The sequence below is a fragment of the Eptatretus burgeri genome, chromosome 1 (genome assembly GCF_056783735.1).
Source record: "Eptatretus burgeri isolate ZD-2024b chromosome 1, Ebu_testis_v1, whole genome shotgun sequence".
NCBI lineage: Eukaryota > Metazoa > Chordata > Myxini > Myxiniformes > Myxinidae > Eptatretus > Eptatretus burgeri.
Window position 1 is genome coordinate 107,090,694 of NC_140961.1, and position 16,980 is coordinate 107,107,673.

The following is a 16,980-nucleotide window of genomic DNA, read 5'->3' on the forward strand; positions in this document are numbered from 1 at the left end:
TTCGTCATTTCCTTCATTGAATCCTCATCTTGCTTCACGTAAAGGGTTGGTAGTGGGCTGAATACGCCCGATAATTAATCGAACCGTCGAGGTCGACGATAACACCGCTCGGTTATCCCGATAGTACGGAACGGGTCGCTTAAGTGGCCCGTGTCCGAAGTCGACCTGCGGCGAGGTGCGATCGCCCGGTCTACCCTCCGCGTGGGTACTTAGGTAGGTCGAATTTGGCGAGCAACCCTATCCCACGCGGGGGCTGATTGGCTCGATCGCGGTGAGACCGAAAGGTCCACCCGTGACTGGTTCCCGGCGTTAGTCCGAGAGGGTCATGACTGGATTGTCCGTCCGGTGGGCGACGTGCCGCGATTCGAGTTACGTGGCCGTCAGCACGCCGGGCGCGAATCCATAACAATATATATATATATATATATATATATATATATGTATATGTATATATATATATATATATATATATATATATATATATATATATATATATATATATATATATATACATATGCAACGTTGTTTTTCGGTGAAAGCTCCTTTAGGTTCTTGGGTTGTTGCTGTGTGTGTGTGTGTGTGTGTGTGTGTGTGTGTGTTCATAAAGCATCTCTCTCTGTCTCTGAACATATCCGGATGGTGGTTATGTCTGGGCAATGTTTGTCTCTGGACGCGTCCGGGCAGTAATCAACGCTCCACCACACATCTACCTTCCCTTCCCCCACCCCTCCTTTCTCCCTGCTCTCTCTCCCTCTTTTTCCTCTCTCTCCCTCCCTCTTTTTCCTCTCTCTCCCTCCCTCTTTTCCTCTCTCTCCCTCCCTCTTTTCCTCTCTCTCCCTCCCTCTTTTTCCTCTCTCTCCCTCCCTCTTTTTCCTCTCTCTCCCTCCCTCTTTTTCCTCTCTCTCCCTCCCTCTTTTCCTCTCTCCCTCCCTCTTTTTCCTCTCTCTCCCTCCCTCTTTTCCTCTCTCTCCCTCCCTCTTTTTCCTCTCTCTCCCTCCCTCTTTTTCCTCTCTCTCCCTCCCTCTTTTTCCTCTCTCTCCCTCCCTCTTTTTCCTCTCTCCCTCCCTCTTTTTCCTCTCTCTCCCTCCATCTTTTTCCTCTCTCTCCCTCCCTCTTTTTCCTCTCTCTCCCTCCCTCTTTTTCCTCTCTCTCCCTCCCTCTTTTTCCTCTCTCTCCCTCCCTCTTTTTTCCTCTCTCTCCCTCCCTCTTTTTCCTCTCTCTCTCCCTCCCTCTTTTTCCTCTCTCTCCCTCCCTCTTTTTTCCTCTCTCTCCCTCCCTCTTTTTCCTCTCTCTCCCTCCCTCTTTTTTCCTCTCTCTCCCTCCCTCTTTTTCCTCTCTCTCCCTCCCTCTTTTTCCTCTCTCTCCCTCCCTCTTTTTTCCTCTCTCTCCCTCCCTCTTTTTTCCTCTCTCTCCCTCCCTCTTTTTTCCTCTCTCTCCCTCCCTCTTTTTTCCTCTCTCTCCCTCCCTCTTTTTCCTCTCTCTCCCTCCCTCTTTTTTTCTCTCTCTCTCTCTCTTTTTTTCTCTCTCTCTCTCTCTTTTTTCCTCTCTCTCCCTCCCTCTTTTTTCCTCTCTCTCCCTCCCTCTTTTTTCCTCTCTCTCCCTCCCTCCTTTTTTCCTCTCTCTCCCTCCCTCCTTTTTCCTCTCTCTCCCTCCCTCTTTTTTCCTCTCTCTCCCTCCCTCTTTTTCCTCTCTCTCCCTCCCTCTTTTTTCCTCTCTCTCCCTCCCTCTTTTTCCTCTCTCTCCTCCCTCTTTTTCCTCTCTCTCCCTCCCTCTTTTTCCTCTCTCTCCCTCCCTCTTTTTTCCTCTCTCTCCCTCCCTCTTTTTTCCTCTCTCTCCCTCCCTCTTTTTTCCTCTCTCTCCCTCCCTCTTTTTTCCTCTCTCTCCCTCCCTCTTTTTTCCTCTCTCTCCCTCCCTCTTTTTTCCTCTCTCTCCCTCCCTCTTTTTTCCTCTCTCTCCCTCCCTCTTTTTTCCTCTCTCTCCCTCCCTCTTTTTTCCTCTCTCTCCCTCCCTCTTTTTTCCTCTCTCTCCCTTCCTCTTTTCCCTCCCCTCTTTAGTATTCCTATCAGTGACGGGTGGTATTTGCTAGTAGTAGTAGTAGTCATAAGATATTGCATTCAGTGCCTTTAGAAAGTGTCCATACCCCTCGACTTTTTCACCTTTTGTTGTTACAGCCTGAATTTATTATTGATTAAATAGAGATTTTTTTTTTGTCACTCATCTACGCATTATACCCGATATTGTCAAAGTGGAAATTCTTCTTATTATTATTATTATTATTTTTAGAAATGTTTACAAACTAATTGTAAATGAAAAGCTGAAATGTCTTTCGTCAATAAGTTTTCAACCCTTTGACGATGACACTACAAATTGAGCTCAGATGCATCCAATTTCCTTTGATCATCTTTGAAATGTCTCTCCAACTTTATTGGAGTTCACCTGTGGCCAATTCAATTAATTGGACATTATTTAGAAAGAAACATATCTTTCTATATGAGGTCCCACAGTTTTTAGTGCATGTCAGAGAAGAAACTCCACCATGAAGTCCAAGGAATTGTCAGGAGAACTCCCAGATAGAATTGTGAGGAGGCATAGATCTGGGGAAGGGTGCAAAACAATTTTGAGTGTTGAAAGTTTCCAAGAGCAAAATGAGCTCCATCATTAGAATATGGAACTACCCAGACTATTCCTAGAGCTGACTGTCTGACCAAACTGAATGACCGGGTAAGAAGGACCTTGGTCAGGGAGGTGACCAATAACCCAATGACCACTCTGACAGAACTACAGATTTCCTTGGCTGAGATGGGAGAACCTGCCGGAAGGACAACAGTCTCTGCAGCACTTCACAAATCTCGGCTTTATGGGAGAGTGGCGAGACTGAAGTCACTCCTGAGAAAAAGGCACATGACAGCATACCTGTATTTTGCAAAAAGGCAAGGGAAACACTCTGAGAGCATGAGCGGAAAGATTCTGTGGTCTGATGAGATGAAAATTGAACTCTTTGTCCTGAATGCAAAGCGCTACGTATGTCGGAAACTGATCAGTGCTAATCACCTATCCAACACCATCCCCATCATGAAGCATAGTGGTGGCAGCATCACATTATGGAGAGACTTGCAAGGACAGAGGGAACAATGAAATGAGCCAAACACAGACAATTATTGAGGAGAACCTGCTTCAGAGTGCAAAAGATCTTAAACTGTGGCGAATACCTACATTCCAACATGACAATGACCCCAAACATACAACCAAAGCAACACTGGAATGGCTTCAGAACAAGAATGTGAAAGTCCTTGAGTGGCCCAGCCAAAGGCCAGACTTGAATCCCATTGAGATGGTAAAACTTGAACATTGATGTTCACCGACCCTCCCCATCCAATTTAACAGAGCTTGAGCAAATCTGCAAAGAAGAATGGGAGAAAATCACCAAATCCAGATGTGCAAATCTGATACAGACATACCCAAGAAGACTTGAAGCTGTAATCGCTGCCAAAGGCACTTCAACAAAGTATTGACTCGGGGGGGGGGGGGGGCTGAATGCTTATGTAAATTAGATATTTCTGTATTTCATTCTCAATAATTTTGTGAAAGTTTCTAAAAACATGTTTTCACTTTGGCATTATGGGGTATTTTGTGTCGATTGGTGACAATTTAAAAAAAAATTAATCCATTTTAAATTTGGGCTGTAACACAACAAAACGTGAAAAAGTCAGTGTGTGAATACTTTGAAGATTCTGTAAATTGGTCTGGTGTTGATGCGGCACAGGAACGATGGGTTGATTGACTTCCTCCTGCATCTAAATTCCTTGTGTATACCAACACCCAAGCTGCACCCCACAGTAATGGGCAGGCACGTACAGTGTGTTACTTGATGGACGTGGGACTTGAGGAAGAAGCGTAATAACGTTTATCGCCAGGTTTGATTTCCCTTCCCCTCTTCCCCCTCCCCCCCCCGTTTAAATCATTTGCTTTCTGCTGTGTCATGTATTCTTTAGAGTAGCTTCATCAGGGATGTATTCCATTACCAATGGGCTTGTATTGCACTTGTCAAGCCTGCCGTGTCTTATCAACCATTTATATAGAGAGCTTGCTTGAGTGCTTAAGCCACTTGGCGAGCATTCTACAAGCTGCTTGGTGATGAAACACACTCTTGATTTGTTCCCAAGTTGATAACGTGGTATATAGGGGGATTGGAGGGTTCCGCATATCTGCATTGAGGAGCTTGTGGCGCAGAGAATATATCAGTCAGATTCATGTCCTTGTGGTGACTTGTGAGCCCACTGACATAACAGTAACACTTTTGACGAATTATATTTATCAGAAGATTAACAGGTCAACCTATACTTCCATATGATGATGACTGTTTTTCTGACTTTTTGCATTGTATCCTTAGTTGTAGCACTTAAGCAATCCATGATGTTGAATGTGTAATGGTTTTGCTGAAACCAGGATGGGATAAGGCAGATGACTTTGGGAGGAAATATTGTAGAAGGGGCTGATTGGGGCACACTTCTTGGTAAGGTGGAGGTGGTAAAGACTCAAGACTCCACCAATTTCATCAATCTTGTGCATAATCGATTGATTTACTTCCACATCTCACTTGGTCAGTCTCTGATTCAACATTGTAACCTCCACATCCTGTTTTACTGGAGTGGTTTGCATTATATGAATTCCCTTAATTTTTATTTTTTTTTCTTTTTCAGGCAAGTGATGATTGCAAAATTGTCAGACGAGAGGGTGGAGCAGGTTTTATTGAGTGGAATGCCACAAACTTTTGTAATAATTGATCAAATGCTACTACATTTAATGAACAACACCCAGAGAGGCCACAAATTGATTCGGCAACCATGATAAGAATACCTGGAGAGTTCATGGAACACCTTATCCTGTGCTGTTATGAGAAACGAGGACATGGACGGGGTCTTCGATCGGCAAATTTTATTGGTCAAGATGATGTAAAATACCGTAATATTTTAACTCTGTACTGCTAAATAGAAGGGTTTTGAAAGTGCTAAAAGGTGATTTGTGTTCAAGTGTATCATTAAATTGAAATAAAATAAAGATTTTGAATGTTGTAGAAAAAAAAAACAATTTGGAAGCTTTACGCCATTGATGCAGCATCTTTTACACCACCTTCTTTAACACGTTAGATTAGTTATTCATGCCTGTTGTTTGCTTCCTTCATGACTTCCTTAAAAACAATGTTTCCTGTTTGGAATAATTTTCAATGTACGGTTGCCATCGTGCCTGTTATTCAAAGTTCACGAACAAAGCTAATATAGATCATGCTCGGAAACGCAAAGGTAGCGTTGAAAAGACCCTTCCCGTGTCCTTTTTCTCAATACTGTGCCTCTCAATATCTCAATAAAATGGGAATGCTAAATAGGCCAACCTAAATGAACTGAACAGTGTTTTTATTTGTTATCAGACGAAAGAACACTCCTTGTTGAATAAGATTTTTCCGACATGTACATGTAGGAAATGGTTTTTCATTCATCTCTTTTTTTTTTTTTTCCTGATCGATTGCAGGAAATACATGCCGTTCTCCAATGGCAGAAGCTATTTTTAAGAAGCTCGTAGCAGAGCGAGGAATTTCTGATCAAGTATGCGTTCAACACTTCCTTGAACACTGACACAATTGTTTAGAAATACATTGTCAATGTAATGATAAAACCTCCTTGAACAAGGAAAAAAGACATAAAATGTCATCGCCCTCGTTGTTTTAGTAATTTGCTGCATGGAGTTGAAGGGCTAGCCCATATTTATGTACAACTAAAATGGACGCCAGTCTACCAGTCGGCTATCTTTGATCAGATCACAAAACAAAGTGAGGGGCACGTGTATGCCATCATGCACTGTGCTCGTGCTAAGTTTTAACAAAATCGGACCATGCATGTCTGAGAAGTGGTTGGGGATACATTTAAGAACAAAATGGCCACCAGCTGGCCATGTTGGATCTGATCTCGAAAATAAATGACGTGCCTATGTAAGCCATCATTCTTCATCTGTGCCAAGTTTGAACAAGATCAGTAAATGCATGTCCGAGAAATGGTTGAGGTCGTGTTCAACATCGGGTTTGTTTTACAACTAAAATGTCTGCCAGTCAGCCATCTTTGATCGCATCGCAAAACAAAATGATGTGCATATGTGTACTATCATTTGTTGGCTTTATGCGAAGTGTGAATACAACTGGTACATACATTTCTGAGATATGGTTGTGGATGCACGCACGGACACGAAAATTGAGACCAAATCCATAAGCCCCCGTTTCGGACTGTCCAAAGTGGGCTAATGATGTCTGACTACAGTGAATGACTGTGAATGTTTTTTTTTTTGTTCTTTTGTTCCAGTGGGATGCGGATAGTGCAGGTACGAGCAACTTTGCTCTTGGTTGCCAACCTGACAATCGAGCTCTCGGTTGCCTTGCTCGGCACGGCCTATCTTCCAATCACCGTGGCCGTCAGGTAATACCTGCAAGTACAAGAACACCACAATGTACACCACACTATTTATAAACCTCTCTGCATTTGCAGTTTACCTATGATTTTGTTGGTTAGAAGGAAACTGTGTGTGTGTGTGTGTGTGTGTGTGTGTGTGTGTGTGTGTGTGTGTGTGTGTGTGTGTGTGTGTGTGTGTGTGTGTGTGTGTGTGCTTGGCGCCTTAGAGGGATTGAGATCTGTATATTCATTGGAATTGTCTGTGTTTTTCCCCACGCCCGATCCCACACCATCCCGTCGAATCGCCCCGGATCCCTCTTCTTGCCGAGTCTTGTTATTTTTGGTAATAATAAAAACAAATAAACATCATCAACTCAGTGAAAAGTGACTCGTGCCACCTTCCTCGTCCCGTTTGCGGTAGAGCGATTAGAACCGCCATGCTTGGGTTATAAATAAATAAACCGCCTCCATCGCTTCGGCTCATTCTACGTTGGCGGGACTGTTCAAGTCCCGTGGACGTCACAATATTAAGGTTCAGGTTCCAAGTGATTTTTTTTTTTGATTTTTTTTTTTTTTCCTAGTAGTCTCATGTGTCAATCTGACAATGACCACAAGTTTTGTCTCACCCCCATATTTTATTTTCTTCTCCCTTTATAGGGAGATTTAATTTGAATTATGCATTTAATATGCAATGACTTAAATGTCGTAGGTTTTTATGAAAGACTGGAATCTACAGGTTTGCATTGATAGGGAATCAAACCCCCGAGTATTTGATTTGATGACTACTGACCTGGCTCAAACTGCAGAGATAACGGCCAATTGTACAAATGGCCAAAATGGATAGCCCAAAAATTGCGCAGTTTTCAAAGTTTGTTTCATCCTTTTATTACACTTCATCGATTCCATCATATCATGAAAAACTACTGTATGTACACCTGTGAAAGTTATTTATTTTGCAGGTTGTAGCAGTGTTTACAAATAACATTCCAGGGGTTGTATCTGGTATCGACGGCATGAATGGTGATGCCAGGGAGGAACTGTTGCATTCAAGTGAACCATCTGGCTGAAGACTGGTTATTAATATTGAGGGTGTTAAAATTATCAACTCCATGAATAATGTTACTTTCACTTGAACAGCGGCCTGGAAGGATGGCCGAGGGGTACACACACTTGCCTCTAAACTGTCTTGCCTGGGTTTGAATTCTGACCCAGCTATAAACTGTTGTCCTGATGTTTCACAGGCAGGGTGATTCATCCATGTGTGTGCATTCCCTCGGATGGATGTTAAACGAGCATCCTATCTGCCAGCAATGGTTGGTGGATGTTAAATATCCAATGGTGTCCTTCGCGAAGAGTAGGTGAGCTATCGCCGGCCCCATGACCAAGTTAGAAATTCCTGCCATAACCAGCAGAGGGCATTTCATCATTGGCACAGCCACACCCTCAGCCAATGATGCTACCCTGCAGCCTTGTGCTGTATAGGAATGAAGACAAAGAAGCAAATTTATCTTCATTCACTCCCCACTTTTTGGCTCTGCTGGTGGGGATGAATCAAGTAAGTCACTCAAGCATGAAGTGGCTACACTCAAGGGGGCTCCCCGGTGATGAGTCTCGACACGTACACTATCGGAATCAGTGAATCCTGGTGTTTCTCAGAGTTTGTTGTTAAGATGCCACAACATGGTGTTCCATTCTGTGGGAAGCAGCTACCGGATGAAAGATTTCTCTGCACCAGTGACACTCATCTTCGTTGTCATTGTTACAGAATGGTCACAGAGCTGCATGTAACGAAAATATTTTACCATGTGAAATTGCTGTTTTGTGTACAAGAAAGGTCAACATTTGGTGACAGTGATCTCTTACAGTCAATGTTATTGTCTCTGCTACGTTTGAGTTGTAACTTACTAAATGTTGACCATTTTTGCCTTTTTTTTTTTTTTTTTTTTTTTGGGACACAAAACTTCGCAGAAGTTGTGACTTACCAAAAGACCTGTAAATCTGATGGAGAAGACACTATCGTTTTGGGTGGAATTAGGTTCCGTCAAAACAGTCTCGTCACAAGGAAATACGCCGAGTGGTTTTCCACAGTCTTACAGTTGGAGTCAGTATTTGAACTTGCAACTCAGAAGCTCAGCCCACTTAACCAATCCAAAACATCTAATCTAATAAAGTGGAATAGAGAATATGTATGGTACTTATAAACATTGAAACTGAAAAGGGAAGCCTGGTGTTGGCTTAGTGGTTAGGGTGGCAGCTTGGGATCTTAGGGTCCTGAGTTCAAGCCCCGTTGGCTGCTGAATTAAAAATACACCAGGAGGTTGACTCAGCCTGTCATCCTTCTGAGGTTGGCAAAATGAGTACCAGTGTACTGATAAGGGGGACACTGCATCAGCAGCATAGCCGTGTCCCAAGCAATGATGCAACGAGCAGCTACAGGCTGCACCAGAGTGAGAGTGAGAGAGAGACTGAGAGACTGAGACTGAAGAGGGACTCTTTTAGTTTTGGGGAAGAAAGGGGTGGGGGAGTTACGGTAAGTAACATTGAGAAAAGTGGGTAAGCTTGGTTGTATGGGAAAATAATGTTGGGGTGTTGAGAAGGGGGGGGTCTTTTAGAACAGTCAGAAGGAAAGAGGAGGAGCAACATTTTTATGGGTTTGTAGTGGAGTTCCATTCTTGCATATGGCAGCTGGGTAGCTGTCATTTCTTGGAAACACAGCTGCGCCACTGATGCTGTGCCCCTCCACCAGTACACTGGTACTGACTTCACAAACTTTTGAAGGGTGACAGGCTGAGTCAACACCACCTGGTGTAAATTCAGCAGCCAACGCGGCTCAAACTCAGGATCCTAAGCCAGCCACCCTAACCACTAAGCCAACACCAGGTTAGAGTAGTGGAGTGAAACAATATTTTACTATACTTGCACAACTAAGATGTAGCTTCTACTGTTGCTAAATAGCAAAATGAATTTCACAAATAAAACCTAACCTCAACCGCCTTTATGGATTGTGTCGTAACTACAGCTCATTTCATTTGATGTGCAGCCTGTGACTGCTGGTTTGCATTATTGCTGAGGGTGTGGCTGTGCCACTGATGCAGTCAAATTATTGCTGAGCTGAGCTTATCATTATTGAGCCTCCTGCTGGTTAGGGCATGGATTTGTAACCTGTTCATGGTGCCGACGATAGCTCCCCCACTCTTTGTGAAGGACACCGTGGGATCTTTGACATCCACCCACTAATGCTGACAGACGGTTCACCCAGTTAAATGTCCAGCCGAGGGACGGCACACACATTGATCCACCAACTGATGCCGGCAGATGGTATTGAAACTGAAAAGGGGCTATCTTTTAGTTAATCCCATGCTGTCAGCCCCTGGAAAAGGTTCAGTCTCTTCAACTTCTCGACTTCTCAATCAGCCACAAACTCGACTGGATTTATCATTTATCAAAGCTTGCCTTCAAAGCCAAGCTGTGGACTGGGCATCCTCTCCCGTGCAAGTAATTTCTCAAAATCGGAACTCGTCTCAGCTTGGGATGGCTTTATCCATAGCTCAATGGAGTACTGCCCTCTGCCTGTGAAACACCGGATTACAGTTTATAGCTAGATCGAGATTGGAACCCAGGATAGACAGGTTAAAGAGGAGAGTGTGTAACTCAAAGTTATCCTGCCAGCCCGTTACTACAGCTATAAAAAAATATTTTGCCATGTGATATATGGTTTAAAATGGGTTGGGGTTGAGTGGTGGGAGAGGGAGCATCACAGTTAAACAATTTTAAATATGACGGTATCCGTTTCATTCCATAAGTTTATCATAATGTGATTAAATTGCGATTGGAAGGTTTGTTAGTACTGTACCATGTTCATGCAGCAAAATGTCATGGGTTAGGGTCAGGTGACCAATCAAAGCGGGGTTGCATCAAAGCGTGACGTCTTGGAATCCGGTCACCACCGCCAACAGTTATAAAGTGGCAGTTCTAATTATATCTCTTGTTAATTACCAACCACACCAGTACACAAACGCCACACAAAACAACACAAACGCCAAACAAAAGAAATGCTGGCGAGGATCTGCAATCTCTGATTGGTCTTTTTCTTGTTTAATCATATGTATTAATTGTTTTTCATGTGAGCTACTGAGTTTGGCAGAATCCTGGTATCATGGGTTTTCAAAACAAGATCCTGTACAGAACATTTCCGTTTGTTGTAATATGACAACTGTAATCTTGTTCTGACATCAACTCATGTCATCCTCCATCGGAACCCAAAATATGTCCTTTAAACGTATAAATCTCTTTTACTCCGTCTTGATAGATGTAGAAGTAATACTAGAGTGACACTCGGTAGATCACATACCTCCCCACGCTGAACAGCTTACGGTTTGTGTCCCACTGATAGGCCGGATCTGGATCCAAATCTGAACCATAATCTGAGCAGTTTGTCATTGTTACCTACCCAACTCCTCCACCAAGTTTTGTCAAAATCCTTCCACAGCTTTTTACTTGGCAAAAACAAATTTCACCAAATATGTTTGTTTGTTGTATCTGTCTGTCTGTTTGTCACACAATTTCTGGCCACAGTCTTTGGGCTATTGTTCTGAAGTGTGTGTGTGTGTGTGTGTGTGTGTGTGTGTGTGTGTGTGTGTGTGTGTGTGTGTGTGTGTGTGTGTGTGTGTGTGTGTGTGTGTGTGTGTAGGTGACTGGCCAAGGACAACAACACTTATTTTTGGTGAAGATCCGAATCCACATCTGGATACGATTAAAAAAATATTTTTTTTAACTGATTCTTCACCATTGAGAGTTGGGGCTAAAACGATATTGCACGATACCATCTCAAAAAGTTGCGGACGGATTCGGATGAAACTTGGTGGACAGGTTGGGTGTGTAACAAGGACTAATTGATTTGATTCTGGTGAAGATATGAATCCGGATCTGGATACGAGAATTTTTCAAAGTGATTCTTCACCATTGAGAGATGGGGCCAAAAACTATGCATAGTATGATATCTCTAAAAGTTGTGGATGACTTGTGACAAAACGAGGTGGAAGAGTTTGTTCAATGGCAAGAACAAGCAGATTCGATTTTGGTTAAGGTCTGGATTCAGATCCGACCTGTCATTTGCAAACTAAATTTATACTGTTCAGCCTGGCGGAGGTATGCGCTCTATCCAATGATGGTCTGTTTCGCAAAGTGTCACTCTATGAGTGATTTTTCATTGAAATATATCATCCTATATATCGTTTTGGCCCCATCTGTCAATGGTGAATAATCACTTCAAAAGTTCTAGTGTCCTTATCCGGATCTTCATCAAAATCGAATCAATTTGTCCTTGTCATACACCCCACCTGTCCACCAAGTTTCATCTGAATCTGTCCATAGCTTTTTGCGATATCCTCATCACAAACAGGGGTTAATACAGAACCTCTGTCCACCTTCGTTGGCAGAGGTAACAAGTCATTCAATTGGAGAAATGTTATGAGAAAAACCGATTTGTGACTAAAGTGAAGCTCGTTGCTGGATTTTGCTTTGAATGCTGAAATGTAAACCTGCTATACAAACACTGAATTTATATTTTGATCCTTTTAACCCAGATGTGAGAATGTGCTGCTTCTGGTTTCTTTATGCAGATTACAAAATCTGACTTTATGGAGTTTGATTACATTTTTTGTATGGACACAAGAAACTTGAGGTGAGTTTGCTGTATCTGGCACCTTGTTTTGGAACTGATCTGCAAATGTTGAATGCATAATTTTCAGTTCTTAGTTGCTTCTTGTTACCCTCACCAAAAGAGAGGGTATTGCATTTGGGTCTGTCTGTTTGTCTGTCTGTCTCTCTGTTTGTCTGTCTGTCCGCACAGAACTTTCATGTTTTTCTCTGCAACCGCTTGTCGGATTGAAAGGAAATTTTCACCATTGGTGCGACTACTCGTGTGGAATGTTTCAATGATAATTATGACATCATAGGTCACGTGGTTTGGCATCCACGTTGGAAAAACGGAAAGAAAGTTGGACCTCTGTATCTCTGAAACCGCACCAAGGAAACAATTGAAACTTGACGCATGGCAATTACTCCTCATGGGAAATGAGTGTGATTTATTTTTATTCTTTTTTTTTTTATAAAGTTATGACGTGATAACTGCAAATCTAGAACGCCACATCTGATCAGTATGAAAAATTGAGGGTCATCTTGGGATAAAATGGTCCACAGAAAAATAATTCATGATGCCATCAGTCACGTGATTCAGCAGCCTTGTTGTTACAAAAAAAATCTTCTCTGAAGTGGCTGAACAAATCGAGGTGAAACTTTACACGTATGACTGCCTGTCCATGAGAAACAAAAGGTTCGCACATCATATCATAGGTCACATGGTTTGTCAGACATATTGGATTTACCCTCAAACCTATATAAAATACACCACTCAAAAGAAGTCCTGGTGAGGGTCTGCAATATTTGATTGCTCTTTTTCTTGTTATCATTGTTTTTATGTGTTGCGTATGGAAGAGGAAAAAAGAAAATTGGATTGATGAATTAATATTCCGAATAAAAGTACGGTTCGTTTGGTTACTGTGGATTGAAGAACAGATGGTCAGATCAGGAGTTATTTTGATGATGATGGAGGTGAAACACAGTACAAGTATGAATAGGTTAATGGAATTAGGAAAGATTGAAGTATGGGATGGGGGTGTTATGAGATAGTCATGTGCCACTTCGTTACAAGAAGAAGATGTACCGAATGGCTGCTGTGCCCATGTTCAGGCCGAACGTCTCTGTGAGAGAAAGCAAGTAAATCTTGAGAACGCACGTGCTTTGACGCTCAATGGAATTTTCTTTAATTTAATTCCATGAAGCCATTCGTTCATTTTCAGCACACTGGGTCCCATTTGTGGGAAATCCAATAAATATATAATTATCCTAGATTTCTTCAAGTGTCCATTAGCCAAGCGCCAAATCATTTTGTGGAAAGTGATGGCAACATGATTAAAAAGGTGGGGAATCATAAATGTGAGCAAAGTTTTTTGTTCTCTATTCGGCCACAGTGCAGCTGCACATCAGAGAGTGAGGGTAGGAGGAGATTTTGTTGTGGGCTGGGTATCGGCAGCGAGCGCGACCGCTAGTTGGAGCAGCAGAGTCGACTCCACCGAACACCCGGAATTCAGATCGTTAACCTCGGATAAATCCGAAGGTACGGGTCCCTTACAGGACCGTGAATCGTCAATAATTCAACCACGTGGGCACAGAGTTATTTGCCAAACTTCAAAATACCTAGAGGCCCACGTGGCGAGCTACCGAGGGATTCACACCCTCAACGGGACGAGTCGTTACCATGCTCGACCCGAGTGGATGGTTACCGAGGTCCCATCGGTCCAAATGTACATCTACAGCAGCAACGGCCTTTTTAATCACCCAACACGCACCATGCTAAACCAATGAAGGAAAGGACGAGGACGAGCTGAAACGTTCAACAAATGGATATTTATTTACAATAGGTGGGGAAGGAACACATAAAGGGCAGAGTTAAACCGACTAAAAAGAATGCGAATAATGTACAGCAAAAGCATTTAACAGTTCTACTTAGACAAGACAGGCCCATACACAGACACACACCCAAAGAAAAGAGATGGACCTCAACGGTCTTTGTTGAAGGCCTCCAGCTCGAGGACAGGTGAGCTGGAGACCAGAGCCTTCTCGGACCTACCCACCTTATGTGGTCTTCAACGTCCTGGGTCGGCGGGACTCGAACCCGCAGCTTGATGCCGCTGCCAACACCGGGTATGGAGGGCAGCGTTGGGATGCGACCAGACCAGCCTTGAGATGAGACGAGGTCAGCGCCAGCGAGATGAGACGAGATCGATCCGAGAGCCAGATCACGCGCTCGAGCTGACTGAGAACCAGACAGACTCGCTCGAGCTGACGGAGAACCAGAGAGACTCTCTCGAGCAGACAGGGTGCAATTATTTGTCCTCCGTTCCTTCGTCGTCTTCTCGGGTGCGGTTCGCTCATGCGTGGTCTGCTCTCATTGGACAGACTGAGTGTCACGGCCCCGCCTTCTTGCAAAGGACCGCCTCGGCCCTGATCTGCTCGTCCCCCATTGGCCGCAAAATGACGCATTCTCTTATTTGGCGCCAGGCCAGAACGAAGCGCTTCGTGAGCGCGCGAACAGTGCGGACGATTCCTCGAGAAGGCGTTGTTAGCGTTGTTGCAGTAAAAAATCCTAACTATCAAAATAACTTCGCAGCGCATGTATGTAATTCCCATTAGACACAGGTAGGGGGCCCTAACTGGAAACACACACACTTATCGAAATAACTAAGCTACGGGGACGGCTGTCTGTCTGTGTGCACAAGGCTTCCAAATTCGTAACAATATTTGTGTTTATTATCTTGCCAAAAGGAAGTTTTTGCAAGATATGTTAGTCAGCTTGTATGTTTTTTTTTGTTGTTTTTTTTTTTGGTTTGTTTGTTTGTTTGTTTGTCTGTAATCACATGTAAAAAATTCTGCAGAGCACAGTTATCATCGGAAATTTTTGTAACTTCGCATATCAGAGGCCTATAGAGGTCCCTTTCAGTGCACAAAATTTTTGAAGGTCAAAGGTCAAGGTCACTTTGGCGCAAATCGGGGGAGTCGACGAAACCCTTATTTTTTGAGTAATTTTGATCGGATCGTCTTCAAACTTCATGGGAATATAGTTCATGGTCTGGTGCTCAGCTGATTAATTTTTGGTGGCGATTGGCCTTGACCTTCATATATATATTTTTTTTTTATTATTATTTTTTTTTTGGTCTGTAATCACGTATAAATCACTCTGCAGAGCACAGTTATCATTGGAAATTTTTGTAACTTCGCATATCAGAGTCCTATAGAGGTTCCTTTCAGCGCATAAAATTTTGAAGGTCAAGGTCAAAGGTCAAGGTCACTTTGTCGCAAATCAGGGGAGTCGACCAAACCCTTATTTTTTGAGTAATTTTGATCGGATCGTCTTCAAACTTCATGGGAATATAGTTCATGGTCTGGTGCTCAGCTGATTAATTTTTGGTGGCGATTGGCCTTGACCTTCATGGTTAGCGCCTCAGGTCAAACATATTTGACCCCAAGGTCAAATTTTCAAGTTTTAGCAATCATATCGTGTAGTACCTCAAATTGAACACCTCGATGAGTGCTTTCTAGATATGTCAAGCTTGAGACATTATGACGTCATTTGGTGACGTTATGAGGCAAAAGCATATTTTTCATAGTTACTCTGTAGAATGATTCTCATCGGAATCTCTCGTAGGCAGATATTCCTCAAGGAGTCGCTCCTGGTGGATAGCAGCTCTGTTTACCTCAGTGTGACCTTAAAGAAGTCACACGTGGTCACCTTTTGGTTTATTTTTTTTTATTGTGGCTTTGGTAAGGCAAAAAGACAAGCTTTTGTTACCCCTTGCATGTAGGGCAAAGCGAGGTTAAGCAATTTGTTCATTCTGTGTGTCTGTCTGACAGACGTCTGTCTATGATCGAGGAACTACTTGATTTCTATTTAATTTTATATTTTGAACCCTGTCGAAGAATTGGAACAGGAACCTGCAGTTTAGCAGTACTTTTGCCCGGAATTTGGCAAATTGTACAGAATCTTGTCCCGAGCATGCACCATACAATTACGTTAAGCAATTGCATCAGTCTGGCAGTCAAACAAAATTGAAAAGCATTCCAAATGGGGAAATTACTGTTCTTAGGTACTTCATAAGGACACGAATAACTAAGTTGAAGTGCTAAATAAGGTGGTGCAAAAGACTGTGCATCATCAATGGTAAACTTCCATTGAGCAGAAAGGCAAAGCAAGGAAAGGATTGAGAAAGGTTTTGGAAGTAAACAATGGTTTGCTTGTTCTTATTTTTCTCTAGCCTTTAAAACTTTTATTTTATTTCTTATTAATTACATATTTGAATCACTTTATTTACACTTCCAAAAACCTCCAGTTTTGCAGTGCTTAGGAAAAACAATTTACGCCCTCTCGACCAATCAAATGTATATAAATTTTTTTAAATGAATAAAACAAGCTCAAATGACCTAAGATCCTCGTCCTCTTAATGATGATGTCATAAAAACGAATATGACGTCATTGTGGTGTATCAGGTTTGCGATAAAGTTTCTGTGCTAATGCCCAGCTTGATTCCCGCAAACAAAATTCAAACAGCTTGCCTAGTTTAGGAGATAATGGTATAGGTGATTTCCATTAGCGGCGATATTATGATGTCAACTTTTTTTCTTGGAAGAATTTCCAAAATCGGAGATGGTTACTGTCTGCACGCGGGCTTTCTGCATATACATGGCAAGTTTCACGAAGATCCGATGAAAACTCTGGGTTGTGAAGCAAAAGATGTCAAAAAATAGGAATGATGTCATAAAAATTGATATGACATCATTATGATGTATCATATGTGTGGTAATTCATCTCTGCTAATACCCTGTTCGATTCAGCAAACAGAATTCAAAAAGCTTGCCTAGTTTGAGAATTTTTTAGGCGATTTCCATTAGCGGAGATATTTTTTCTAGGAGCTATTTTCTTAATCGGAGA

At 42.6% G+C, this 16,980-nt stretch overlaps 1 protein-coding gene across 6 annotated transcripts in view; it reads left to right on the plus strand.

Moving 5' to 3' along the window:
- The window catches only part of LOC147035137 (low molecular weight phosphotyrosine protein phosphatase-like), a 55,187-nt gene that overhangs the window by 22,360 nt on the left and 15,847 nt on the right, over positions 1-16,980 (plus strand). For 4 of the 6 annotated variants that reach the window (XR_015061469.1, XM_085894206.1, XM_085894171.1 and 1 more), the window contains exons 2-4: positions 5,527-5,600; positions 6,348-6,461; positions 12,056-12,117. Coding sequence is in view for 5 of the 6 variants with exons in the window: in XM_085894171.1 (XP_085750297.1) it covers positions 5,527-5,600; positions 6,348-6,461; positions 12,056-12,117 (250 nt within the window). In the remaining variant the exon portion in view is untranslated. Of the gene's footprint in view, positions 1-4,700; positions 4,774-5,526; positions 5,601-6,347; positions 6,462-12,055; positions 12,118-16,980 lie in introns of all 6 variants that reach the window. The other 2 variants (XM_085894180.1, XM_085894189.1) reach the window with 2 other exon arrangements.